Genomic DNA, 27,667 nt, shown 5'->3' with positions numbered 1-27,667 from the left:
AGACCATGAATACTAGACAAACACATTCTAATCAGAACAACAGTATGTCGACCAGTTAAGTGGACAGGTATTTCACCAAGTGCTTCCATCCTGAGGCCAAAGTAACTGATGCGTTGACATCACGGTGGCCATGCATTCTGCTGTTTGCCTTCCAACTGCTCTGATTCTCCTGAAGCTAATCAGGAAGATAAGAGAACAAAAACAAACAAACAAACCAAAAAGCAGAAATCATAGTGGTAGCACCCTACTGGCCCCAGCTCCCACAGTTCTCTGCTCTTCAACAGCTGTCAACACTTCTACCACTGACTTCTCCAGTATCTCTGGATATGCTCCAGCAATGCCAAGTTCTGCATCCACATCTGGAATAGCTACATTTTACTGCATGGAGAGTGAGCGAGACTCCCTCTCTTGGCTAGGTTTTTCTCAAGATGTAACCAACATGCTACTGGCCTTTAGGAGACAGTCCACTAACAGGATATATAATGCATCATAGAAAGCCTTCTCAGGAGATGCCAAAGAAAAAGGGCTAACGTCATGAAACCCAAAAGCAGACCCATTCTGTACTTCCTAAGTCTCAGAGCCTCAAGATTAAGATGTCAGGTCAGTCTTACACAGCTCTGCCACGCTACTAGTGTCTGAGTCAGTCCAGACACCTCACATACGTAGCTCCTTCTGGTGTGCTACTCTGAAGGATCTGCCACAGGTCCACCAATTTCTGACTTGGAAATTGCATACAGTTCTGTCTGCTGTTACCAGACACCCCTTTGAGAGCCTATCAAGGAAATTCCTCTTTAAATGGCTGAGGCCTTTGTTCCTTACCGCAGTTACGTCTGCAAGAAGGGTATTGGAACCTAGTACCTGTAAATTAGCTTGAGCTACATATCTTACACAAAGACAAAGTGGTCCTGAGAACAGATTCTACCTTCATACCAAAAGTGATTTCTCCCACAGATCACTGGAATGATGTCTGCTATCAGTTGACCAAATACTTTTCATCTCAAAGAAGAAATGTGGCATACTCTGGACATCAGACTTATTCAGAAAGCATTTCTTTATAGAACAGAGCAAATCTGGAAAACTGCTTCCTTTATCTCTATTTCCTCACCGAATAAAAGAATGAGGATGTCTAAATCTGCCATTAGCAGTAACCTCAAGGCATGCATCGTCGAAGCACACAAAATTCAAAAACTAGACACACCGGCTAGGATTACTACTCACTCAATACGAAGTGCTGCAACCAGCGCAGCATTCGAAAGACATGCTACAGTTAAGAGATTTGCAAGGCAGCTACTTGGTCATCTGTATCTACCTTTGTTAAACACTGTAAGCTGAACATTTGTGACTCGGCTGATGCAGCGTTTGGCAGAAGAGTATTACAACATATCTTACAACCAGATGACAATGACCCACCCAAAAAATAGGGATACTGCTCTGGGAGTTCCCATCAAGATGTCCTCTGCCTCAGAGAGAGAATGGACCATTGAATACTCATCGTGAAGGGTCCTCCTTCTCTGAGGGAAGGAGGACATCTTGCCCCTCCCAAAGTCATTGTCTTTTCACTCTCTTCTGCCTGACAAATTCACTTCCTGTCCTGTTGTTTCCCCTTAACATGTTTTTTACTCACCTTTCTCCTTGTTATTTAATTCTACAGTCTCGTATTCATAATTATGATGCTATAACTGCTTTCGGAGTTGCCAAAACTGAAAGAAAGGGTGACTCTCAGTAGGAAGACAGGAAGTCAGTCAGTCAAGTTTATTATTACAGCACTGTGCCAGTATAGCATCCCACTAAAAGTTGAAAAGAGCATAAAATAGATAATTACAAAAGATAAAAACTAGCTAAAAATTATACAATAAACTATGTACGGATAAAAAAGTAGGTAATACCTATGAAAGTGTTAAAATACCTAAAGGAGAGACTTGGAACCTCATCCATTAGCAAACGTAACAGCATTTATGCTACCTTTCGGGTTATGTAGCAAGCGGCACAGAATTTGTCTGCCTTAGCAGTAGTAGTCTGGGATTCATCAGATAACAAGTACGTGATAGCCTGGCCATGCCTTTATTAGGGGTGAAATATATTTGGCGCGTGTAAACTGATACCAGGGGCACCTAAAAAAACATGTGCTCTATGGTTTCAGCTTCCCCTGCGTCACACTGGCACATCCTCTGCGCCAGTGGGATCCCCTTATACCGACCCTCTAGCACTTCCGAGGGAAGTGCTGAGCACCTAGCACCTGTCAAAGCTGAGCTTATGATCCTCAATATGGGTTAAGTAAGCAGGGGGAGCCAGACGAAATCTAGTTTGCTCGGGAGCTGCAAAGGCCAGGTATCTGGCCAGATTAGTCCGTCTCTCTATATCGAATAGTCTTTGTTTCCAGCTGTTCTGGCTATGAACTTGTCCCAGTTCATAGCCAGAATAGCTTTAGGAGGACAGGAAGTTGAAAACTCGTTCCTTCCTCCCTGAATGGAGGGTGGGAATTACTCATCAAGATGTCCTTCTTTCCCCAGAGGAGAAGGACCCGAAGGACCCTTCACGGTGAGTATCCAGTGGTCTGGTTGGATTATGTTCTTGAAAGTAGTATGCTTCCACCAAAAGAGGGATAGCTACCAGTAATTTAATGAAACCTCGTTATGCCTAAACAAAAACGAGTGAGCCACAAGAGAGAACTAATTGTTGGTTGCTCAACCAGCAAAAATTTAGGACAGTCTTTAGCTTGAATTTGCACCATGCTTACTGTTGCACTGACTTTTTGAGGCCTTGTCTGGACCTTGCAGTGAATTCATGAACTGATGCATTGTAGTTTGGTTAAGCTAATGAACAGGTGCAGAACACAAACGTCACCTATTCAAACTGCATTTGTTAGGTAGGAGTGCAGGAGAAGAGGCGGAATGACTTCCAGGGAACGTCAACGAACGGGTTGGCAAGCTAGCTAGTTTGAGGGGACTGAGAAGGCACGAGGAGTTTCGTTTAGGCGGTGGCTGCAGCAGCAGCAGCAGCAGCAGCAGGTTTAATTGTATATGGCCAAAGGCCGTCATTTAGGCACAATATGACACCTGAGATTTTTATTCTTCTTGATGTAAGTGGTAGTAACTTCTATATTCGGTGCTCTGAAGCAAAATTTGATGCACCGGGGACAACAGTGAGTTTATGCAGTTATACAGCAATAGCCACATGCCTGCCTATAACGTAACCCTCTGGTTTCTTGGAACAGAAACGCCTTTCTTCTTGTAGGTTCCATGTTTAAAATGTTTGACCTTGACAGGAGAAGTTGTAGATTGCAAAGTATCCTGCAGGATTGTCACTTTTTGCAGGGCTGGAATAAGATGAAGGGCCCAGGAAATTGCCCTGGGGCACTTGCCCTAATCCCATTCATCCTTGTATGCCTGTGTTGATACTAGTGCTGGATCTTTCCGTGGGCATGAACTGTCCTGAACCCGTGTCGGGTTTAGAGGTGAAACTGTGCAATTCATGGAATTAGAAGCCACGTTTGTTTTCTGTGTACCTACTAGGAGAACTCGACCCTAAACTAAGTTTCAGAGCAAAAGTTATGGGGCCACTTCTGGCATGGTGATTTTCAAAGCCCTAGGGAAGTGGCTGTTAGATACCTGAAGGATGGGCGTTTGAAGTCTTTTAGAAAAGAATTATGCTTGGATCTGGCGTTTCGGATGTTCAGACCGTCTAATATTTTTGGCTACTTCCTTATGTGGAATTTGAAACTGCAATTCTGGAAATTGCCTTTAGTTTTTTTTCCAGTGTGGCTATGGAGTGTGGTCTTTTCTCCTTAAACTCTGACACTGTCTGGGTTTCTTGCCAAACATTGTGATTTACAGAAAAGATGGCCTTTGAAGAGAGAGATCCATTCCCTTTATAAGAAGGGCCAAAACAGATGTCAGTTTTAATATGGTATGAAATATATTTAGATGTGAAATGGGGGAAGCAAATGAAAAAAGGCCAGCGTGTTGAGGTTGGGAGCAGCCCTCAGGATCAAGGGCTCCCCCCAGCCCTGCACCATTGCCACACGTAAAGAAGGTAAGTTCTGAACAGAGAGCTGATGTGCTTTGGGACTAAACTTGCCCTGAGGTCCTCGGTGTAAGGGCAGATCCCAGGGATGTAGCTTTAGAGGTGTGTGTATGTGGGCAGGGAGGGAGGACACGGCCCAGCCTGAGGACTGCTTCTGATCTCCTGGCATGTGGAAGGGGTGCGTGTGATGGGAGCAAGCGGGGAGGGGGATGCTCCGATATTTCTAGGATCAATGGAGGGTTGAGTGTGTTTGCTTTTGATTTCCCATTTTCATGGGGAAATGTTGCTGAATTCCATAAAGAAGCTTCCATGCATTCTCCAGCCTATTGCTTTCTGCTGTTGTCTGCAGTGTTACCTTGCAAGAAAGCCCAGTCCGCCTGCGTCACCCTAACTTGCTATCTGTGTACACATTTTAGGAAGGTTTTTCTTGCATATAAAAACTAGAGTGTGTCAATACATGACCGTTTTGCTACTGCTTCATTTTTTTTTGCTTGTTTGCTTCCTTTTTTTGCTATTAATCTAAAGTAACTGTCTCATTGACCAGTAGTTCAGCAATATCCTGTTACCTTAGTTTGACGATGTCCATGATAAATAAGTGGCCATTTTGATGAGTTGCTACAGATGCTTTTTGTAGCTTGGCTGTAACACAAATGGGAGGGGTGAAATATACTGCAAAGAGAGATTGCAAGCAAGCATCTCTTGGCAGAGGTTCATAGTACTGCCCTACCACTTGGTCTTCCTCCACTTTTCATCTCCAGCTGCTTAGTAAAAACAAACCCTGCACTTATTTGCCTATACCAGTCAACCTTGGTCTTCCTGAATCGAGACGTAAACTGCTGACATACTTCAAAGTGTAACTAAAGCAAAATAAAATGGCTCTGTGTTGTCAGGTGCTTGTGATCTCATCAAGGGCCACTTGATGAGATTAAAGGGGCTGGGTGGGTCATTTCAGGAAAGCAAAAGACTTCAAAGGAGTCTTGTGTCTGAGAGCTGTTTAGCGCTGACATCAGATGCATGGGGTACCCACTGTGGGACTATATTCCAGTAAAGATTTCTTATTCTTTGTCACAGTTTTTTTTTAAAAAACCCTTTTTGCTTTTCCTCCTGCATCAGCTTTATACCTGCTCTAAGAAGGCGTAAGGATTGTAAAACTGCCTTCTTAGGGCCACCTAGACCCATATGAACCTGCCTGTACGTGTCAGAGTGTCCCCACCCCTTGAAGCTACCACAGGTGAGGCCCAGTTGTGTGATGCCCTCCCTAGAGGCATTTGCCTGATGCCCAAGCTTGGGTCTTAAGCTCACGGTAAAAACTCTTTCGCTGGCCGGGGTTTCTATCATAGTGATTGATGTACTTGAACAGTTTGTCTTTTCAACTTCTTTACCAGCTATGGTTGCATTAAGCAGCACCTCACTGTAAGTCCAGAAAAGAGTGCCCTGATAAAGCATACTAACACACTCAAGATTTTATTTAAGTATTTGTCCCCCAGCTTTCAACAGACTCCCTGCCCCCAGGCATCTGGCAACAGCCAACGCAGAGAAGCAATGAAAAGCAACAAGACTAAGCTAAAGAGCAGCAGATTCAACTGCATCCTCTTGGGCCACTAGTTTTGCACCTGTGTGTTTCTGTTTACCCAGACTGTACATTGGCCCCCTCTGCTGTTTTTTTATAATTAGAGTTAGAGAGAAGTGTGAAGGCTGACTTTTCTCCTCCTCTGCCAGGCAGTGGCTTCCATAGTTAACAACCAGTACCACCACCACCAGTTTTCTCCAACTCGCCTACTCAGTCTTTTCTTCTACAGCACTGAGATAGCTTTGAAGACCTTCAACAAGCTTGAATCCTGAATTTTCTTCCTGCTTTTTATCATGATGTCTTGTCAGAGTGAGATTAGATACAATGGGTAGGAATGTATTTTTGTCAGAAGATGGAGAGATGTAAAACACTTGCATTTTGCAAATCAGACCAGCAAGCTCCTGTTAGCAGCTGAAGTTATACTGGCCTGGTTCTAGAGGTTGGTAGTCTCTTGCCTAGAGTTGGTATCCTGTGGCAGGCCAACCAATCTTGCATGTTTTTAAAAAGAGATCTTTGTATTATCTTAAAAGGTAAAGTAGGCCAGACATGTACAATTTCCAGAATTTTTGAAGCCGTGGGTGGGTGGGGTCTCCTGTGCAATACTTCTGTGGAAAAAAGTGCAACATTTCCTTTCCTATCAGACATGCTGCTGTAACAGCATGAAGTGCATCATGTAGAACTTGGCATATCAACTTGTGATAATTTATATATTTATGGAATGTAATAGTATAAATGCCTTAGTTTTCTACAAGGAAAATTACAAAAATATCCCATACTAAAGTAACAGATAGCTACAAATTGCTGCACCCTATGCCCTCTTAGCAAGTTTTGCTAATTTCATGGGGGGGGGGGGGGGATGACAGCAAAGCTCCCAATATCTGCATTGGAAAAATTGAAAAAAAAGTCTTCAGACTTTTTTCATACTATATATTTTCATTCAGTAAAACCTTGTGTTAAAAAATTCACTTATTCCAAAAGGAGAAAAAGGTTTTCATGCTCCAGTGTGTGTGTGTTGGGGGGGGGGGGCGGCGGGAGTCGTCACTTTTCATGCTATATATTTTGAATGAGTAAATTTCATCTTTAAAAGTATTTTACTCATTTTGAAGAAGAAAAACGTATTTCATATGAGGGTTTTTTAAATGTTGTCTCCAAATTTCCCAATGCTTGGGAGAGGGGAGTCCTCAGGGGAAAATAGGGGACTCCCCACCTCCCCCCTTGAATTTGTCAATTTCTAGTCTGCCTTTCTCACTCATCCTGTAGTCTGGCCTGAAACCAGACTGCAAAGGATTCAGAGTGCCAGAGTTACCTAAGAAAACCTGGAGCTGGTCTGCTTACTGCTCTCTCAGGCACGCCATTTTCCACATCACTTTTGTCGATGGACAGTTTTTTTAAGTAGCAAATGGATTATTTGGCAGTTGTCTTCCTTTCTGAGGACAAGATGGACTTCATTTGTCATAAGTACAAGCTAGTAGTATTACTAGAAGAAAAAAGGGCCTGGAGGAACAGATTGGTACCCTTCAAGAGATTAAAGGAGCGAGAGGATTTCATCAACAAGTCTTCCTGCCCTGCGAAGGGATGAGGAGAGGGGTGGAAGAGACAATAAAAACAGAGTATTTTCTGATTGAACTTCCTCAGAGATTGACAGCACGAGCCGGAAGGCGCAGAGCAAGACAGCACTCAGTGCCACTAGAGAAATAGATTCCAGGCCCTTGCTGGTGTGACAGAATCACTGGCAGATGTACAACAAGAAGGATCTGAAAGAACAAGTAGGGACACCATGGAGATACAAACAAATAACGTTAGAACGAAAAGGGAAAGTCTTGGTGATTGGTGACTCTTTGCTGAGAGGTATGGGATGTCATGTGTCCAGGCCTGACCCCATGGCCTGAGAGGTGTGTTGCTAGCCGTGTGAAGATCAAGGATATCGCAGACTGGATGGTCAAGCTAGTCAGACCAACAGACGATTACTCATTTGTGATGGTCCGTGTAGGAACAAATGATATGGCCATGAACACATTAGGGCTGAAATCCTCGGGAGGTAACTGAAAGGAATGGGGGCACAGGTGGTATTCTCTTCGATCCTGCCTGTCAGAGGAAGAGGAATGCAATGGAAACAGAAGATTGTGGAAGTGAACCACTGGCTGTGTTTATGGTGCTGGCAGGAGCTATTTGAATTCTGGGAACATGGATTACATTTTCTTGAAGATGGCCCACATACTTGATGGACTTCATCTGTCAAGGATAGGGAAGAATGTATTTGGGAAAGGACCTGGGGTAGTTGATCAGGCGGGCTTTAAACTGACATCTCGGGAAGGGAGACAACTTGGCATAGGGATTTCAGGGATGATGAGCAAATAACAGGCTTACCTGGGAAGGCCAGGCCAAAGGGGGGGAATGTTGCAAGGCTTCCGGTGCTCAAAGCTTGGGCAATAAGGAGGAGGAACTTGATCTACTAACATAGGCAGAAAGATATGACTTAGTAGGCATCACAGAGACGTGGTGGGATGATTCCTATGAGTAGAATACTGTAGTGGATGGGTATGAGTTATTCAAGAAGAAGAAGAAGTGTTGTAGAGGAGGTGGAGTGGAGAGGAAAGGGCTTGATTGTCAGGAAATACTGGAAGAGGAGAGTAACAACCCAGTCATTTGGACCCGTGGGAAGGAAGCTCTTGAGAGATTTCATCAGGACTTCAATAACTTTCACCCTACTATCAACCTAAGCCTGGACCACTCTACACAACAGGTACACTTCCTGGACACCGCTGTACAACTACATAATGGACGGATAAATACCACCTTACACCGGAAACCAACAGACCAATACTCATATCTACATGCCTCCAGCTACCACCCTAAACATACCACTCGGTCTATTGTCTACAGCCAAGCCTTATGTTACAACCGTATCTGCTCCATTGCTCTCGACCGAGACTCACACTTAAGAGATTTACAACAAGCATTTTTGGGACTACAGTACCCACCAAATGAAGTGAAGAAACAAATCAACAGGGCCAGACTAGTACCCCGAAACAGTCTGCTCCAGGACAAACCTAAAGGAACTAACAACAGAACACCACTGGTTGTCACCTATAGCTCCCAGCTCAAACCCATCCAACGTATCATCAGTGAGCTACAACCCATCCTGGAAAATGATACCTCTCTCTCAGAAGCCCTGGGTGGAAGACCTTTCCTTGCCTACAGACAGCCCCCCAACCTTAAATGACTTCTCACTCACAACCATGAATCGGCCAGCAGAGTCACCAGCACAGGTACCAGGCCCTGCAACAGACCCAGATGCCAGCTCTGCCCCTATATCTACCCAGGGAATACAATTACAGGACCCAATGGCATCAACTACACTGTCTCTGGCTCTTACAGCTGCTCATCCTCCAATCTGATATATGCCCTCATGTGCCAACAATGTCCTTCTGCTCTGTACGTTGGACAAACCAGCCAACCTCTACGCAAAAGAATAAATGGACACAAATCTGACATTAGAAATGGCAACATCCAGAAACCAGTGGGAGAACACTTCAATCTACCAGGACATTCCATCAAAGACTTAAAGGTCGCTGTAGTTCAACAGAAACCTTTCAAAAACAAAATCCAATGGGAGGCTGCTGAACTGGAATTCATATGCAGATTTGACTCTGACAAGCTGGGACTGAATAGGGACTATGAATGGTTATCACATTATCACAGATAACAGATTTCCTTTACAGAGGTGGGGTCTGGGGGAGCTCAGTGGCACCTGGCGTGGGCTTTCGGGGACCACAGATCTCTTTGTCAGATGCATCTGGCAAGGAGAGCTGTGGTTATAGAAGGCTCATATTGCATTGGAATTGGATGGTCTAGCTGTTTGGCTGCTACAAACTAACAGGGCAAACTCCTTTGAAGCCAACTGATCCACACACCAAAAGGTGATGTTTACATATACTAGCAAAGGAATGTTTTGGTTGCACCCTCCCCCTCCCCCCCCTAATTGCCTCTTCTCTCTCCTCCCCTTCTCCTCCCTCCTCTTCTATATTTGACCAGTCTCTGTATCATGCATCTGAAGAAGAGAACTTGATTCTCGAAAGCTTATGCTACAATAAAATTGGTTAGTCTTAAAGGTGCTACTGGACTCTTTTTGATTTTGAACCCAGTAGAAAGTGTCTGGGTGAATATAGGAAGGGAAGGACAAACAGGATTGTGGTTGGGGTCTGCTACAGGCCACCTGACCAAGGAGATGAGTTGGATTCTACCCTCCGTGAGCAGCTTAATAAGGTATCGAGGAAACATGACCTTGTAGCTATGGGAGACTTCAGCTTTCCTGATGTGTGCTGGGAGACCAACTCTGCTACATGCCCAGAGTCATGGAACTTCCTGATCTGCCTGGCCAAAAACTTGCTTTCTCAAATAAAGTGGAGGAAGTGACGGGATCGGCCCTACTGGACTTGATATTAACAGAATCACAGAATTACAGAGTTGGAAGAGGCCATACAGGCCTTCTAGTCCAACCCCCTGCCCAGTGCAGGATGAGCCTAAAGCATCCCTGACAAGTATTCATCCAGCCTCTTCTTGAAAACTGCCGGTGAGGGGGAGCTCACCACCTCCCTAGGCAGCTGATTCCACTTTTGAACTACTCTGACGGTGAAAAAGTTCTTCCTAATATCCAGCCGGTACCTTTGTGCATGTAATTTAAGCCCGTTGTTTCGAGTCCTACCCTCTGCTGCCAACTGGAATATCTCCTTGCCCTCCTCCCAATGACAGCCTTTCAAATACTTAAAGAGAGCAATCATGTCCCCCCTCAACCTCCTCTTCTCCAAACTAAACATTCCCAAGGCCCTCAGCCTTTCCTCATAGGGGAAGATCTCTTGCAGGCTCAAGCTATCAGTAAGTTGGAAATGTGGTAGAGGATCTGAGAAGCCAATGTGGATGAACAGAGAGCTCTGTGATAAGCTAAGGAAGAAAAAGGAGATGTTCAAGAAAAGGAAGGAATGAAAATGCATCTAAAGAAGAGTATCTAGGTCTAGCTGGGTGCTGTATGGAAGTCATCAGAGGGGTCAAAGTTCAGAATGACCTGAGACTGGCCAGGGAGGCTCGTCACAACAAAAAGATATTCTGCAGCTACGTGAGGAGGAAATGGAAGTAAAGGGGATGATGCCCTCATTGATGGGTAAAAATAGAGAAACTCTTACAGAGGACAGAAAGAAGGAAGGAAGGCTCATTGCCCGTTTTGCCTTTCTTGATGATGCCCTGTTCCCTCTGTAACCTATGGGTTGTTCAGGGTGTGGGGGAAGGGGCTCCTTTCTCTTATGCAAATAGTTTTAGTGGTTCATTGCCCTTGGACTGGCTGCTCATGCTAGCCTCCGTGCTATAATCCCAAAGTCCTTTGCTGCCCTCTCTTGGTACGTAGAGCGCATAACATGTTAACATAAAATTGCTCTTCATAGCCAGAGTTCTTACGCAAATATTAATTATGGCAGTTTCATCTACAAAGTTCTTCAAGGAAAAAACCCTTCAGGCCAGTATACCTAGGTGAAGGAGACTCCTGTTGGAAATCTGAAAGAAACATTAACATCTTGGAATTTGTAGGCCTTTTAAAATTCCAGCCATTGCAGGCTCAAGCTTTGATGATTCTTTTAGATTGTCTTGGCATTGGTGCTCTGCTCCAGCGGTTAAAGAAAACGTTTGGGTTTTTTCTTATTTGTATATGATAGTGGATATTGAAATGGAGAACTAAAGAAATTAATTTCAGTGGCAGCCTGTGCCATAGGCCTCACTGAATGGTCTGGAGATGGAGGTATCTCTTTAAAGCTGTCTTCCTTTCCAAACTGAATGGAAAAGGAATTACATGCTGTCTAATATGTATGGTGAAGATGAATATGTACTGCCTGAACATATATGAAGAAAATGTTAGCGTCTGGCGCCCGCCCGCGGCCCCCAGGCGAACGCCCCCCCCCCCTCGGGTCCCCCCTGGCCCCTCTCACCTCGGCAGGGCCGGGCTGGGGGCGGCCAAAGAGGAGGCGGCGGCAGAGATGGCCGTGGTGGCGGTGGAGACGGTCGCGGCAGAAGCAAAGGCGGCTGTGGTGGCAGCAGGAGCAATGGAGGCCCTGCCCGGCGCTCCTGGCTGCCAGGGCGGCGACGGCCGCGGCGGCCCTGGGATGGGCTGCGGTGCGGTAGCGCGGGCGCTGCGGCGCGGCATGGCCTCTGGGCACCCCGGGGTGCGGCGGGCCCGGCCAGCACTGCCTGCGGCCGCGCCGAGAACACCCCTACCCGGGATGCTGAAACCATGGGCGGGCCCGCCCCCGCTGCGTGGGAGGGGGGTGGTGATTGGGCTTGAGGGGAAACGGGGTGGACGAGCGCACGGGACAGGGGGAAACAGCCAGGTGGAGGGAAGCATGGCATGGGGCGGGGCGGAGCCCTGGCCTCTGGCCCCACCTGTTCCAGGTGGTGGGCCTGGCCCTGGGGGCAGGCTCCTTGGAGCAGGGGTGGAGCTGGGAATAGGGGGAGGAATAAAGGAGGGCTCCAGAACCCAGGCCGAGGTGGAGTGTATGAGGGCAAGTGGACCAGTCTGTAACTGCAGTGAAGAGACAGCTGTCCCAAGGCGCCAAGGGCAGCCAGGCCCGGCGCCTGCCCCAGTTCTGAGGCCTATTGGGGAGGAGCACTCGCCTACCTCAGGCAGGGAGAGCTTGGCCAACCCGGCGGCTGGCGTCAGGGAAGGAGGCGGACCCATTCGGGGGAGGCCACGACGGCTACCCCAACCTTGCCGGCGCACGCAGCCCCGCCCGACCCTGACAGTTAGTATTTGGTAACTAACAACTGTACACTCCCAGTTCAAGTTCTATTGTTACTCAATGAGGAGGTCTCCTTGTGAGTTGGGGGAATTAGCATACAAGGAGAGGCAGCAAGAGGCAGGTAACTTTGGGATCTCCACCTATCTATATGAGGATTGTCCCAGCTAGAGAACTCTTTTAATGACCAGACAGATGTTTCAATCAAAAAGGGTTTTTAAAATTGAAAATAATAAAGATCTAACAGCATGCAAAGACACACACAACACACATTTGGGGCTAACTAGAAAGCAGTGGTGAAAATTGGATAGAGTTTGAGGGATCATCCAGAAGAGGGTGTCTGGGAGCGAGAGCATTGAGCGACCAGTGCGTCAAGGTGGAAGAGCTCAGGTGGAGGTTCGAGGGTGGATGCTGGATCCGAGGGCATGCACGCACCTATGGCGGAGAAGTAGTCCAGTTCTTCCGTAGAACGTACCCTGGGGCAAGATTGCATCTCCTGCCCCAAAACAATGACTTAATGGTTGTTCCTGAGGTGAGACAAAGGACTGGGAAGCTGTCTCCGGGGCAGGACAATGAACTGGCAAGATTTGATAAAGTCTTCCTTGGAGGAACTGAAGTTATCAACAATGAGTGATAACTTGCGATGTATGGGTGGGCAAGGCTATCAGAGCCCTGAGTCATCTGAGAATAGGAGAGTGGACAAGGGAAGATTGGTGGGCTGTGTTAAGGTGATTAATTCAGGAACTCTTGGAAGAGCCTTTGTCTTAGGATCTTTGCACATCTTGGGTGTGGGGGCTGAGAGCTGGTCCCTCCTGACGTCTCACATGCTAGCAACGTTCTGTCCCCTGCCCAGGATCTGGCTTCCATATATCTGCCTGCTTGGGCAGTATTTTGTGCTCGAAACACATGCAGAGAAAGGGCTTGTGGCATAGCCATATTCAGAAGCCTTCTTAATATTGTGAGGGCAAGTCTGACCACTAACCCTATCCAAGAATTTGTAAATGTTGTCAATATTGCAGTAAATTAATTTAACTTCTGATATTCCATCAACGAATGCAGTACATGCACATGTTGTTATTCTGTAGGAGTATTCTCATTTTATGAATTTGGCAAAGTATTTTTAAAACTTAGAAATAGAAGCCACTGCACTACTCCTTCCTCATCGGTTTCCTGTCCCCTTCTTCCCCCAACACTCTTCTTTGGCACCAGACAGCTGCCTCCTCTGTCAAGCATGCAGTTCAGAATGGGTAGCATGAAAGGCAAATCTCTTCCATATCTCTCCTTGTTCTGCTTGTTTGACTTGCTCTGGAGCCTCACATAAGGCACCTGCAAGAGGTGGGGAAGGTTCCAATCCAACTTTTCTAAATGCAGTGGAGCTTTGGACAAATGAACATAGGCAGGAGAATTTGCGTGGGCTGGCCTGTGGAATTGGAGGAGAGTATTGAGCTGATGAGTTCCTTGACTGTGGTAGTACTTCCTGGAAGGTGATGAGGGAAGAGTTTTTTTTAAAATCTCTTCCTGATGCAGAAAGAAAGAAAGTGATCCTGAGTTCGATAGAAACAGCAGGCCCTAGCAGTGGTGGTAATGTGGGAAGATCATTCAAGGTGTGTCCCTCCATCACAGAATATCCCCCCAACTATCATTACGTGGTTTAGAATTTGGTACCAAGCAACTTAACGCTGAAAAATTCTGGTGGGACATCCCTTCTTTATTTCTGCATCCCTTTATGTTCAATCAAAGACCTCCTGGTATGCCTGTAACTTACTTAGGATTGAATTCTAAAATTAAGAGAACAACAGTGGCCTCATGTCAGATGCATTTTAGAACACACCGAAGGCGGCTTTAGTGATGGGAACTCAGTGGAAAGCCACTTTGTGAAATAAAGGATTGGGGTTTAACAGATAGGGATTGATGCCCAGTCCCTGCTCATTATCTATCTCCGCTGACATCGGCACACTGCTCAACCCAACCCATTGCTGCAGCCTGCATGGGGGAGGGCGGGGATGGAGTGCGATGGTTGCTGGGTGAAAGGGAGTGGGCAATGAGCCCCTGGATGCAGCAGGGAGAAGCTTCATGGGACCCCCCAAAATGAGGTGTGTGGAGGACTGACTGGCAGTCAGCATGAGCAGCCTATCCCAAGGGATTCTCTTCAATAGGGCTCAATCTCAGCTTTGCCTAGGACTCTTTTCTGGGCTTCCTTGTTGGGTATGTTATGCCTGTGCCTTCCAACCGTGCTATGCCCCTTCTGTTCTCCTTGCCCTGGTGTATGTGGCTTGTGTTGGTGGTAGGGCAGCTGGAGGACTCCTAATGCCCTATATCTCTGGATTGGCGGCCAAAAGTGAGTCACAGGCCAGCCCTCCTTAATGGCTGCCCTTTGCATGGCTCTCTTTTTCTCTTCCTCCTCCTTGCTAGCTTCTCACATTCTTGCTTCTCACTCCCTTTGTAACTGTAATGAGGCAAGAAAGCTGTCCAGCAACAGGTAACTTTTATGGTGCTATTTGCAAGAAGGGGGAAAAAGGCTGGAGAGTGGACAGGAGCTGTTCAGCCCACTGTAGAAAAGCCAGAGAATGAGCGAAAGAGGCTCCGTCTTGGTGATGCCCTCTGCTTGCTGGGGAAAAGGCTCGGAGCCTCTTGTCACCAACCCCCTTCATCTACTATCTTTGTGCATCCCCAGCACATCTCCTCAAACTCTGGCTGTTGCCCAGCTGGCAGAGGAGGACAGGGAGGAGACCCCCCCCCTCAGGTACTTGACCTTTGGGGGAGCCTTGGGGGCTGACCCTCCATCTGGAGAAAGAGAAGTCTGTGCTTCAGCCACGCTAAAGGAGGTCAAAGATGGCATAATGTTCAGCACTAAGCAGTTGTGAGCAGACAGCTGTTGGGTAGTACCTGCCCTCCCACGCAGAGTGGTTCTTACCCAGTGGTAAAAGAGCCACATCTTCTAGCTTAGATGGAAATTAAGGTTGCTTTCACAGTTTGTACAACACCAAACCCCTAGCTTTGTACTGAAGTTGAAAACTAGGCCATTGGATTTACCTTTATTGATATTTCTGCTTTGTAGAGAGTACATGCTTTCATTTGTGATGAATGCAACCAGTTGTGTTATCTCACTAAGCAAAACATGGAGTTGAATACAAATGATGGGTATACACATTTTCCTACATAGAATAAAATATCTGTAAGAAATTCCTCATGTGTGAAGTGGCTCCTAGAAGAATCAACTTTAGTGCTTAATTGGAGGCGAAGGCCTTGACCTGTATTTTGGAAACCAAGCTCTGACCCTGGAAACAATATTTTCCATGTCATACAGTAGTTGGTATTCTTCACTGCGTGTGCATGTTGATTGAAAAAGGATCATGTAAAATATACCTTGATGGTTACTAGAGCAAGTTTCTTAGTATCTTTGGGGGGATTAGAGGAAGTAATGGAGAAGGAGAGGGTGGTCAGAGGCTAGAATGTAACCTTCATTGGTGGTAAAGGCTGTGTACATCGAAATGCCACTTGCTTGGGGGCGCCTTTGTGTGATGTTTGTAGGTTTCTGAAGAACATCTGGTTGGCCACTGTAGAAGATGGGACTAGATGGGAACCATGGTCGTAGTTTGCCTTGGGCACCAAAAAGCTTTGGGCCAGCTCTTTGCCAAGTAAATTTGGACTTGTGGACTACTGTACCCAAAAGGTTGCTGACCATTGTCCTATACAATGTCTTGTTCCTTGGTGGCTTGCTGAGTGTGTGGTTAGAGGATTGCTACTGAGTGTGAGTTGTAGCTTCTATTGTGGCCTCTTCTGTTTCTTTCTGCTCTGCTCATTGCTGGCCAAAATACGAATTTTGCCTTCTTGCCTGCTTTCCCCTTAGTGGGATCTGAAGCCACGATTCCTGATTGAGAAATGGTTGTCTTAACTCAGTGAGCTTTTGAGGGGTTGCCAGGAAAGCCTGCAGAGCTCAGTGGAGTATATCCATAACGCTCCTTTCATTGGCGGATGCATGGTCTGTTCAGCATATGCGCCTGTGGCAGCTTCGGGGTGTGTGGGAGGGCTGAGGGGAATGGTTGTACCAGTGTGAGCTATTTAGGTGTCTCCCTCTGCCTGTCATGAGGATGGTAGAGACACTGTTTCATGATTAGTGGTTTTTGGTGGAGTTGGCATGATCCCTGGAGCAACTACTGTGTGTCCCGTCCCTTGCTGAGGGTATTTTCATTCACACATTTCCTTGAGGGGGGGGGCAAGCACAAGGTAGCGCTGGCCCCATGGTAGTCACGTGTTGTTGTCGTGGCCTTCTTCCTTGAGTTTATTTTTAAGTCCCAGGTGTGTTTTAAAGCTGAAAATAAATTAATAGAAAATGTGGATTCTTCTTCAAATCATCTCCTTTCTGTTGTTTTTCACAGTGTGAACCCTAAAACCTCATTGGCAAAATGGGGTCCGAAAGCCCAAGCCCTCAAAACCCCAGCTGCAAAATCATGACTTTTCGTCCAACGATAGAGGAGTTCCGGGAATTTGGAAAGTACATTGCTTACATCGAATCCCAGGGAGCTCACAGGGCAGGACTTGCTAAGGTGAGTTTTTGCTGGTTGGTCTAGAGCATGGTTTGGGCCTGCAAACTGACATGTGGGACCAATTTTAATAATGGGGCTGAGAGTCCAGGCTGCGTGCTGGAGCTGGGATTGGTAGCCAGCCATTATTTCCTACTTGCCAACTGTGGTGCTCATTTCCTCCATGATTCTGCAACAATATTATCCACCTTTGTCAAAACAGACACTAATTTCACCTGCATGAATAAAGCACATGTTGCGCTGTCAATTAACACACTTAATCTGCAGTTTGTTCTGTGACTTCCGATAGCTTTGATCTTTCTCTTTTTGAATATTATTCCTTTTTTTTGTAATGTGCATAGAGAGTGTAAAATCCTCTGGACTCAGGATTTGGGGAAGCTAATCTAGATTTTATTTTTTTTAAATACAAAAGCCAAGATCTTTTCAGAGCTGTCAGAATAGTTTGATTCCTTCTGCAAGGCAGCTGGTATAAGACAAGTAATGGCAGTCTCATCTGGTACCGCTTTGCTCAGTGCAAGAGAGAGAAAATCCATAATTTGGCCAGATGTGGAATTTAGGTATAGAATCATAGGATTGGAAGGGACCTCCAGGGTAATCTAGTCTAACCCTATGTACAATGCAGGAAATTCACAAATACATCACCCCCCCTCCAACCGCCACAGTGACCCCCTACTCCATGCCCAGAAGATGGTGAAACACCTCCAGGATCGCTAGCCAAACCAGCCTGTTACGACCCCTTCTTTTTCTTGGGTAGATTTTGCCTTTAATCTTTCTCTTACACCCTCTAGGTAGATTGCTGCCACCAGGAATATTAAATTCCAGAATAACTTAAATGTCACCTTTTAGTAACGTGCCCAGGGGTCAGGCTTTTTCGTGGTACTATGTGGCCCTGAGGAAAGGAATGGGATATAGGAATGACAGATTCTCTGGGATATAAAAAAGTAAACTTTTATTTTTATAAAAAGCGTATCGGTTTCATATTATTTCTGAAACTTGACACACGGCTTGCTTGCTTTTGATATTAATTTCTCTCTCAGTTACAAGTAAGACCTTTTCTCAGGTGCACCACAGTTTCAACCCGTTGGTTCTGGTCCGATCTTCTGCACCATTCTCTATATGATACCCTTTCAAGTACTTGAAGAAGGTTATCGTATCACCTCTCAGTCGTCTCCTCTCCAGGCTAAACATTCTGAGCTCCTTCAACCTTTTCTCACAGGACTTGGTCTCCAGACCCCTCACCATCTTCGTTGCCCTCCTCTGGACACGTTCCAGCTTGTCCATATCCTTCTTAAATTGTGGTGCCCAAAACTGGACACAATACTCTAGGTGAGGTCTAACCAGAGCAGAGCAGAGTGATGCCATCACTTTGCGTGATCTGGACACTGTGCTTCGGTTGATACAGCCCCCAACCGCACTTGCCTTTTTAGCTACCACATCAGTGAATGGTCTACTAAGACCCCTAGATCCTTTTCGCACTTACTACTGCCAAGACAAGTCTTGCCCATCCTATAATTATGCTTTTGATTTTTCCTTCCTAAATGCAGAAGTTTGCATTTATCTCTGCTGAAATTCAATTTATTTGGTTTAGCTCAGTTTTCCAGCCTGTCAAGATCATCCTGTATCCTGACTCTGTCTTTGACTGTATTTGCCGCCCCTCCCAACTTAGTATCATCTGCAAATGTAATAAACATTCCCTCTATTCCTTCATCCAAATCATTTATAAAAATGGTGAACAGGACAGGTCCCAGGACTGATCCCTGAGGAACTCCACTTGTCACTCTTCTCCAAGAGGATGAGGAACCATTAACTAGCACTCTTTGGGTTCTATCTGTCAACCAGTTACAGAGCCACCTAACAGTAATAATCTGCGTCCCATCCCGAGGCATGTTGAGTGTGGAGCTAGGAAATATAGCCCTGCTTCAACACTGATGTTGTGTAATGCCAGGTCCATAAATAGTAAGACCAGAACATTGCACGATTATTTTGTGGCAAATGATGTGGACCTGGTATGCATGACTGAGACCTGGGTGAGGGAGGGTGAGATGGTTGCCCTGAACGAACTAGTCCCATCTGGGTTCTCAGTCCTTAATCAGTCCCAAACGGGAGGCCGGGGGGAGGGGTGGCGATTCTTGTCCGAGAGTCTTTCTCCTTCAGGCCGCTCCCCATCCCAGAGATCTCCGGCATTGACGGTGTAGGTCTAGTGTGGGGTGCCGAGGAAAGTTTGGCCATCTGTGTGGTGTACCAGCCGCCCAGCGCACCAGCAGCTGCCCTGCCGCATTTGCTAGAGGTGGTGGCTGGATGGGCCTTGGAGAACTCAAAACTATTGGTGTTGGGTGACTTCAACGTCCATGCTGACGATGACACCTCTAGTTGGGCTGTGGACCTGGTGTCCTCCATGGCTGCACTTGGACATTCCCAGATTGTTTCGGCCCCTATACATCAAGCAGGCCACACGCTGGATTTGATCTTTGGGATGGGGATGGATGTGGTGCTAAAAACAACTGAGCTGGTGCCATGGTCAGACCACGTGGTCCTGAAGGCTCGGCTGGATATCCCACCTCCCCCCTGCAAGGGCGGTGAGCTTATTTATGCTCACCCGCAGAGATTTATGGATCCAGTTGGTTTCCAGAATACTCTGCGGGATCCGATGCTCCCTGGCGGCTCATTGGATGAGCAGGTGGAAGACTGGCAAGTCTGTCTTTCCAAAGTTACCGATGAAATCGCCCCGTCGCCCTCTCCGCCCCCGTACCAAACTAGCTCCCTGGTATACAGAGGAGCTACGTCGGAAGAAGTGGGAGCTGAGACAGCTAGAGCAAGTGTGGCGGCGAACTCATGACAAAGAGGCAAGAGCATCTTATAGGACGTTTATGAAGGCCTATGAGATGGCAGTGAAGGCTACAAAGAAAGAGTTCTATTCAGCCTCCATTGTATCAGCTAGCTCATGCCAAGCAAAACTGTTCAATGTGGATCGGTCTTTGGTCTCCTTATCAGGAGGGGACTGTCAAAATTCAAATTCGCATATTAGCTGTGAGGCTTTTGGGAGCTTTTTTGCTGATAAAATCTTGTGTCTCCGCCGTGATCTCCCAGCCACAGTTGATACAGTGTGCGAACTGGAGGCTCCTTGGCTGTTTTCTGAGATGATAGTAGATCATTTCAGTCCACTCTCTGGGGATGAGATTGACAGGATCCTGCGAGCAGTTAGGCCTACCACATGCTCCTTGGACCTGTGCCCTTCGTGGCTGGTGAAGGCTAGCGTAGATGGGCTACGGGATGCCCTGGAGGCCATTGTCAACATGTCTCTGAGCTCCAGGATCTTTCGGGAAGCGTTGAAGGAAGCTGTGGTTAGGCATCTCCTGAAAAAACCATCTTTGAACCCTACCAACCTGGTCAGTTACCGCCCAGTTTCGAACCTCCCGTTCCTGGGTAAGGTGATTGAACGGGCGGTGGTAGAGCAGCAGCAGGTCTTCCTGAATGATTCCTCATCCCTAGATCCTTTCCAGTCTGGCTTCCGTCCAGGACATGGGAAGGAGACATTGCTGGTTGCCCTGATGGATGATCTCCGTAGACAGCTGGATCAAGGTGGGTCGGTGCTGCTGATATTGTTAGATCTATCAGCAGCATTCGACACGGTCGATCATGACCTGTTGATCCACCGACTTGCCGATGTCGGGATTTGAGGGACAGGTCTGCTGTGGTTTGTCTCTTTTCTCCACGGTCAGGGACAGAGGGTGGCACTAGGGGAGAAGTTGTCATCCCGCCACCTGTTGGTGTGTGGTGTCCCTCAAGGGGCAGTACTCTCCCCCCTGCTATTTAACGTATATATGCGCCCGCTTGCCCAGCTGGTACGGAGTTTCGGACTTGGGTAACATCAATATGCAGATGACACCCAATTGTATCTGATGATGGACAGCTGGCCCGACTCTGCCCCAGATGTCCTGGAACGTGCCTTCGGAACTGTGACTGAATGGTTGAAGCAGAGTCAGCTGAGACTGAATCCCTCGAAGATGGAGGTCCTGCATGTGGGTCTAGGGTCCATGGGTGTGGGACTCCGGCTACCCGCTCTCGACGGAGCACCACTTATGCCGGTGTCGAGAGTGAGGAACCTGAGGGTGGTCCTGGATGCTTCCCTGTCTATGGAGGCACAGGTCGCAGTGGTTGTTCGATCCTCATTTTTCTATCTAAGACAGGCTTGGCAACTTGTCCCTTACTTATCGACCCATGATCTTACGACAGTGATCCAGGCAACGGTCACCTCCCGATTAGACTACTGTAACTCGCTCTACGCAGGGCTCCCCTTGGGCTTCATCCGGAAACTGCAGCTGGTTCAGAATGCAGCTGCACGGGTGGTTGCCAGAGCTCCAGTCATGGCACATATAACACCCATCCTCTGTCAGCTGCACTGGTTACCGGTTGAGTACCGGGTCCGGTTCAAGGTTCTGGTGCTGACCTATGCGGACTGGGCCCAGCATACCTTTGGGCCCAGCCTCTCCCCATATATCCCCCGAGGTCGCTTCGATCAGCCACTAAGCACTTGCTGATGGTCCCTGGCCCCAGGGAGGTCCGCCTGGCCTCTACCAGAGCCAGGGCCTTTTCAGTCCTGGCTCCGACCTAATGGAACTCTCTGTCTGAGGAAACTAGGGCCTGGCAGGATTTGTTATCTTTCCGTTGGGCCTGCAAGACAGAGATGTTCCGCCAGGCATTTGGTGGGGGCTAGGCTGTCCTCTTGCCGGCCATACTACTGAAGACCTTCCACCACCTGTGCAGGACAATGCTGTATTTTAAGATTTTATACCCGCCAATTTTAATTGTTTTGATATAATGCTTTAATGTTTTTATAATGTTTTTACTGTTTTAAACTGTTGTTAAACCGCCCTGAGCCCATCTGATGGGGAGGGCGGTCTAGAAATGTGATAAAATAAATACATAAACAAATAATTGGATCCAAACCACATTTTACCGACTTGTCAACAAGAATATTATGTGGAACCTTACTGAAATGGAGATAAACTATGTCTACAGCATTCCCTTGATCCAGCAAGGTAGTAAGTTTCTCAAAAAAAGAGATAAGGCTAGTCTGACATGACTTGTTCTTGAGAAACCCATGCTGGCTCTTAGTACTCACAGCCTTCCTTTCTAAATGCTCAAGGACTGACTGTTTGATGATTTGTTCTAAGACTTTTCCAGGTATAGATGTCAAGCTGATGGATCGGTAGTTACCTGGATCCTCCTTTTCCCCCTTCTTGAAGATGGGGGACAACATTTGCCCACCTCCAAGCTTCTGGCACCTCGCCTGATCTCCAAGAATGCTAAAAAAAAATGGACAGAGGCTCAGAAATTACTTCTGCGAGTTCTTTTAGTACCCTTGGGTGCAGTTCATCTGGCCCTGAGGACTTAGTTCCATTTAAAGGAACTAGATGTTTATGTACTACCTCCATGCTGATCCTAGGCTGTAACTCCCTTCCTCCATCATGTGTTCTGTTATTGCCATGTTGAGCACTTCCCTGTCCCTGCAATGGGCCCTCCATGTCCTTGCTCTTTTTCTTACTTTGAACATAAGCAATGAACCCTTTTTTATTGTTTTTAGTATCTCTTGCTAGCCTAAACTCATAGTGAGCTTTAGCTTTTCTAACACTCTCTCTTCAAGCATAGGTTATTTGTTTATAACCATCCTTGGTTATAAGGCCCTCCTTCCATTTCCTAAATGAGTCTTTTTTAAATTTCTCAACTCAGAAATAAAGCTGCTTATGGAGTCACCTTGGCTTCTTTAGGCTCCTCCCATTTTTCCTTCTCATAGGAATTGTTTGTGATTGTGCTTTCAATATTTCGCTTTTAAGAAACTCCCACCCTTCTTGAACTCCCTTCTGCGTAAGTAGTTCTGACCATGGGATTCTACCCTGCATAGCTGTCAGTTTGTTAAAATTTGCTTTCCTGAAGTCCAACCTATATGTCTGACTACATGCAGTTTTTCCCTTCCCCAAGACTGTAAATTCCAAAATTACATGGTCACCGCAGGTATCCGAATCAACTGAGTTTATTTTAAAAGACTGAGTGTGAACTCAGTTGTCGCTAGTATTGCTTGGAGAACCTTCCTGGGTTCTTTTTCCTGCAGTCGAAGTATCCGTGCCCACCTGTTGGTCAGCAAAGCCTTCTCCAGAGGCGGCTGCTGCTGATGTGGGCTAAGATTCCGCACTCTCCTTAAAAACCCTTTAAAAACATCAACCTGCTGATGAGTTCTGGAGATCGCAGAAGCTTGCACACTGTATTGTCTTACTTCACTTGGTCTTAGAAGGTATTACGTTGTGTGGGGGCAGGGAGATTTTGCTATGAACCTGTATGGCCAGCTGCTTTTCCCCAAGCAGTGGGTAAAACTGTAATGCCTGTTTAAAGAAGGTTAGGCAGTATTTTTCGAGGATCCACTCAAATTTCAAGGGGTGTGGGGTGCTGGGAAGCCGTGGAGGAGATGAGCTACAATGCTTGCTTGAGCATCTTCTGATTGGAGTCTTGGGTGGGACATGATGCCACCGAAACAAAGCAGGTGTGGTTCTGGTCAGTATCAGGATGTCGTGGGGATCTCCCCTGTATACCATTTTGAGTTCTGTGGTAGAAGAGCTGTAACAAATATCAGTGAGGAGCAGTTGCCACGGCGGGGTGGTTTTCTGAAGCCATGGGACCGCTGGTCTCATTTGTCGCTTGTGCTTTGTTCCTAAAAGAGTAGTGGTGAGCCCCCTGTTTTCCTTTTGGCTTCTTACGAACACACAAGGCAATTGGGGCACATTAATCAGAAAGACACCCCCCTCATTGTGTCTTGCTACTTCACAGTAAAGTTTGGTTATTTGCCACAGCCTGGCCGATGGATGTGCCGTTTAGCTGAACCAACGAGGGCACAGGCACAGCAAAGCTCCAGCAAGGGGTGGAAGCCAGGTCATTAAGCCGTAAGAGACAACAAGGCCCTTATTGAAGCAGGTCAATGACTGCATTTATTACACTTGCACAGGGGAGTTTGGTATTGATGAAAGCTTTCCAGGCTGCATTTCCTTGTCCAGTCAAGTGCGCTAATGAATTTCACTGTATCCGATTCCTCAGAGGTAGAGTGTTCTAACTAGCTGTTGGCCAATTCTAATGTGTTGCTTACAGTAAAGCCTCTTCCCTGTCCCCTTGGTTCCATGTTCTCCGCTTGTCAATTCTTGTCTCTTAGCCACTCTTTTAAGGCTGGAGAGAGAGCCATTTCAAACCACAGCTTTTGCTGTGGGGAGTTAAACATTGTTTAGGGCAGCCCTGCAAGTGATAGGCAGTAAGGATAAACTGAATTTTTAAGCAGGAGGTAAATAATAAAGCTTCTCATAGGGTCTGATGATGATGATAATAATAAAATTTATAGTCCGCCCTCCCCGTGGATGGGCTCAGGGTGGATTACAACATACAAATAAAAACACATTGATAAAACGGTACATTAAACAATGATAACAGCCAGATTTAACAGCATAAAAACAAACTCTGCACTATGTTCTGACTCTGCACTATGTCCCAGGTTCACTTCACCTGATTCATGTTGAAAGCATACTTCAAGTTAAACTTGGAAAAGTATTGCCTACTTTCTTGGTAAGCTCCCAGAACAGTGACCCGGCGTTATCCTTCCAGCGGTGAGATGTTGCTGCACCCTTGCCTTTGTTCAGCCATTCAGAGACCAGAGATGGGACTGCATCTTCTGGGTGATGGCGATGCTAAGTGCTTGTCACAGACTGCATTAGGGAATCCATGGGCATTCTTACTGCTACTGCTGGAACAATGCCTCTACCTGTTTATTGGGGGGGGGGGCATAGTTTGTTGCTGCTATTGCCTCCCTCTGTTGAGGGCATAGCAGTTGATAAATCCAACAAGGCGGCTTAGTTTTTCAAGGGATTTTTCAGCCCTTCACTCAACAATTCATGTTTTGGGATTATGAGTCTGACTGACAAATCATTGCAGGGCTAGTATTCTGATTTTCTAGATAGTGATTTGCAGAGCCCTCCACAAGAAATGTGAACTGTCCAAACTTCACTCCATCGCTAGATGCAACACTGGCTATCTGCAAAGTTTGAAATTGGGTGCTAGAGCTTTGGAAGTGCAGATCCTTGTGGTTTTTTCCCCCTGTCACAAACGTCCCCTTCCCTTTTCTTGCAGCTTCAGTAATGGGTTGGTGTCAGTCCCTGGCAGGTAGATCCCCCAAGTTCTCCACAGCAAACACGCAGGTGTATTGGTTGAAGTAACTTTAATAGAGATCCATCAAGTCCAAGGTGCTCAGGCAATTGAATTGGCAGAAGTGATGTGGATGGGGTCGGTAGTGTTCGTTATAGGGAAGGTTCCCGCCATCAGGATAGGGGCCGTTAAAGTTTGGGTGTGAAAGAGCCAGGGGGGTGAAGAGGAGAGGCTAGGTTTAGGCTAGACAGAACAAAGAATGAAATCATCCCAGTTCCCAAGAAGGATACATTTTGAGCCATCTGCAGCCGGCCTTCAAGGACACTTGGTCGAAGCGGCAGGGAACGAGAAAGTAAATCCTTGCAAGATAATCCACTGGCTTAGCATCAATAAGAAACTTCTCATGCCCTCAGAGGACCAGTACAGAACACAGACTACATTCATGGCAGATATGCAGACAGGCATATATGACAGTGGGCATCACGTGATTAACTCAGATACTAGCCAAGGTTGTTCTAACTAGTTTCCCTTAAAGCCCATTTCAAGCTCTTGTTTTGCTCCATTGAGATGGTTAATGCTGGGATCAGCACAGTTAAAGTTCGATCTTGCACTTTTTAAGACTTATTCACTAATTCAACCTGGCTAGAAGCCTTTACTTTTGCTTTCTTGTTGTAGTCATTGAGCTTCACCTGATTTCCCTGGATACGATCCAGAGAGCTGCCCCCCCCTCTTTTTTCTAGGCATTGGCTCCGCAATGCTTCTCTCATTGCCATGAAATAGGCAGTCTGTTTTCTTCTTGAGAACTTTTGGAGTGCACTGTAAGTAGCAGCACTTGGTAGAATACCCACGTAGCATCTGCAGTAGTTCTAGAAAGTTTCTTTCTCTTTATGCTCATTTAAGAAAAAAGGCTGGCTGGGGAACTGGTGGTGGTGTGCAGCTTGTACAAACAGAATTTTGTAAAGCTGGCGTGATAATGGACAAGGAAAGATGATTCTCTGATGTATTGTCGAAGGCTTTCACGGCCGGAGAACGATGGTTGTTGTGGGTTTTCCGGGCTGTATTGCCGTGGTCTTGGCATTGTAGTTCCTGACGTTTCGCCAGCAGCTGTGGCTGGCATCTTCAGAGGTGTAGCACCAAAAGACAGAGATCTCTCAGTGTCACAGTGTGGAAAAGATGTAGGTCATTTGTATCTACTCAGGAGGGGTGGGGTTGAGCTGAGTCATCCTGTAAGAGTTTCCCAGGGTGTGGAATGCTAATGGCGGGAGGCTTCACTGTATCCTGAGGAGGTTCTTTTGCATATGGATTGGTGCTTGATGTGCTAATCTTCTCTGCAGGGCTATTGTCAAGGATAGAATGTTTTGTTAGCCTGGTGTTTTTCAGAACTGGCAATGAACCGAGAATGAACCGAGCATGGTTGCCAGTTCTGAAAAACACCAGGCTAACAAAACATTCTATCCTTGACAATAGCCCTGCAGAGAAGATTAGCACATCAAGCACCAATCCATATGCAAAAGAACCTCCTCAGGATACAGTGAAGCCTCCCGCCATTAGCATTCCACACCCTGGGAAACTCTTACAGGATGACTCAGCTCAACCCCACCCCTCCTGAGTAGATACAAATGACCTACATCTTTTCCACACTGTGACACTGAGAGATCTCTGTCTTTTGGTGCTACACCTCTGAAGATGCCAGCCACAGCTGCTGGCGAAACGTCAGGAACTACAATGCCAAGACCACGGCAATACAGCCCGGAAAACCCACAACAACCATGATTCTCTGAGTTAATATGAATGGAAAAGAGCAAGAGTCCAGTAGCACCTTAGCGGTAGGGTATGAGCTTCCGTGAGGCACAGCTCGCTTCTTCAGATAATATGAATGTATACAGATCAGAAGAGGGGCTGCATGAAGGGATGAGCCGGCGCTAGACTCTTGTGGCCCTTTTAAAATATGCCCAGGATAGTGCCGATCACCACTTTGAGATCAGAAGACATTTTCCACCAGGCCAGCTTGGCCAGGAATTCTGGAGGTGTTTTGCTTTCTTCTGGGCATAGAGCAGGGGGTCACTGGGGGCAGTGAGTGGTGGAGATAGTTGTGAATTTCCTGAATTGTGCAGGGGGCTGGACTAGATGACCCTTGGTATCCCTCCCAGCTCTACATTTCTAAGCAGGGTTATATGAGCGGGATATGTATTTGTGTGTTGAGTGCAGATCAGCACTAACAAAGCCATTCTTAGGAGATGCTAGTAAAAAAGGGAGGAGTCCATTGTTTAATTCCAGGAATGCTCGTCTTAGATACTTCTTTTAACTCCAGATTGAGGAGAGAAGTAGTGTCCAGGAGGGACAGTGTTTCACTGTGTGAACTGATATTGAGGTAATCTGTTCATGTTTAAACTGCGCTAGAACTGTTCAGTAATTGCACAGTACGTTGCAGGAATCGTCATATATCTAATGACCAAGTATGGGCCTCCTATGTAGAGGCAGCTGAGCTGGGAGCAAATGTTGCAAAAGATTAACAGGAATTTGGGCCCCATCACACTGAAAATGTGGCCATCTCAATCAGCCACGAGGGGAGGCTAGAG

At 46.6% G+C, this 27,667-nt stretch overlaps 1 protein-coding gene across 5 annotated transcripts in view; it reads left to right on the top strand.

Moving 5' to 3' along the window:
* The window catches only part of LOC129330874 (lysine-specific demethylase 4B-like), an 81,118-nt gene that overhangs the window by 23,680 nt on the left and 29,771 nt on the right, over positions 1-27,667 (top strand). For all 5 annotated transcript variants that reach the window (XR_008597081.1, XM_054981122.1, XM_054981120.1 and 2 more), the window contains exon 2: positions 16,749-16,916. Coding sequence is in view for 4 of the 5 variants with exons in the window: in XM_054981122.1 (XP_054837097.1) it covers positions 16,776-16,916 (141 nt within the window). In the remaining variant the exon portion in view is untranslated. The remainder of the gene's footprint in view (positions 1-16,748; positions 16,917-27,667) is intronic.

Source organism: Eublepharis macularius, chromosome 5, assembly GCF_028583425.1.
Source record: "Eublepharis macularius isolate TG4126 chromosome 5, MPM_Emac_v1.0, whole genome shotgun sequence".
NCBI classification, from domain to species: Eukaryota; Metazoa; Chordata; class Lepidosauria; order Squamata; family Eublepharidae; genus Eublepharis; species Eublepharis macularius.
The sequence above is the reverse complement of the archived record's forward strand: the minus strand, read 5'-3'. Positions and strand labels throughout refer to the sequence as shown.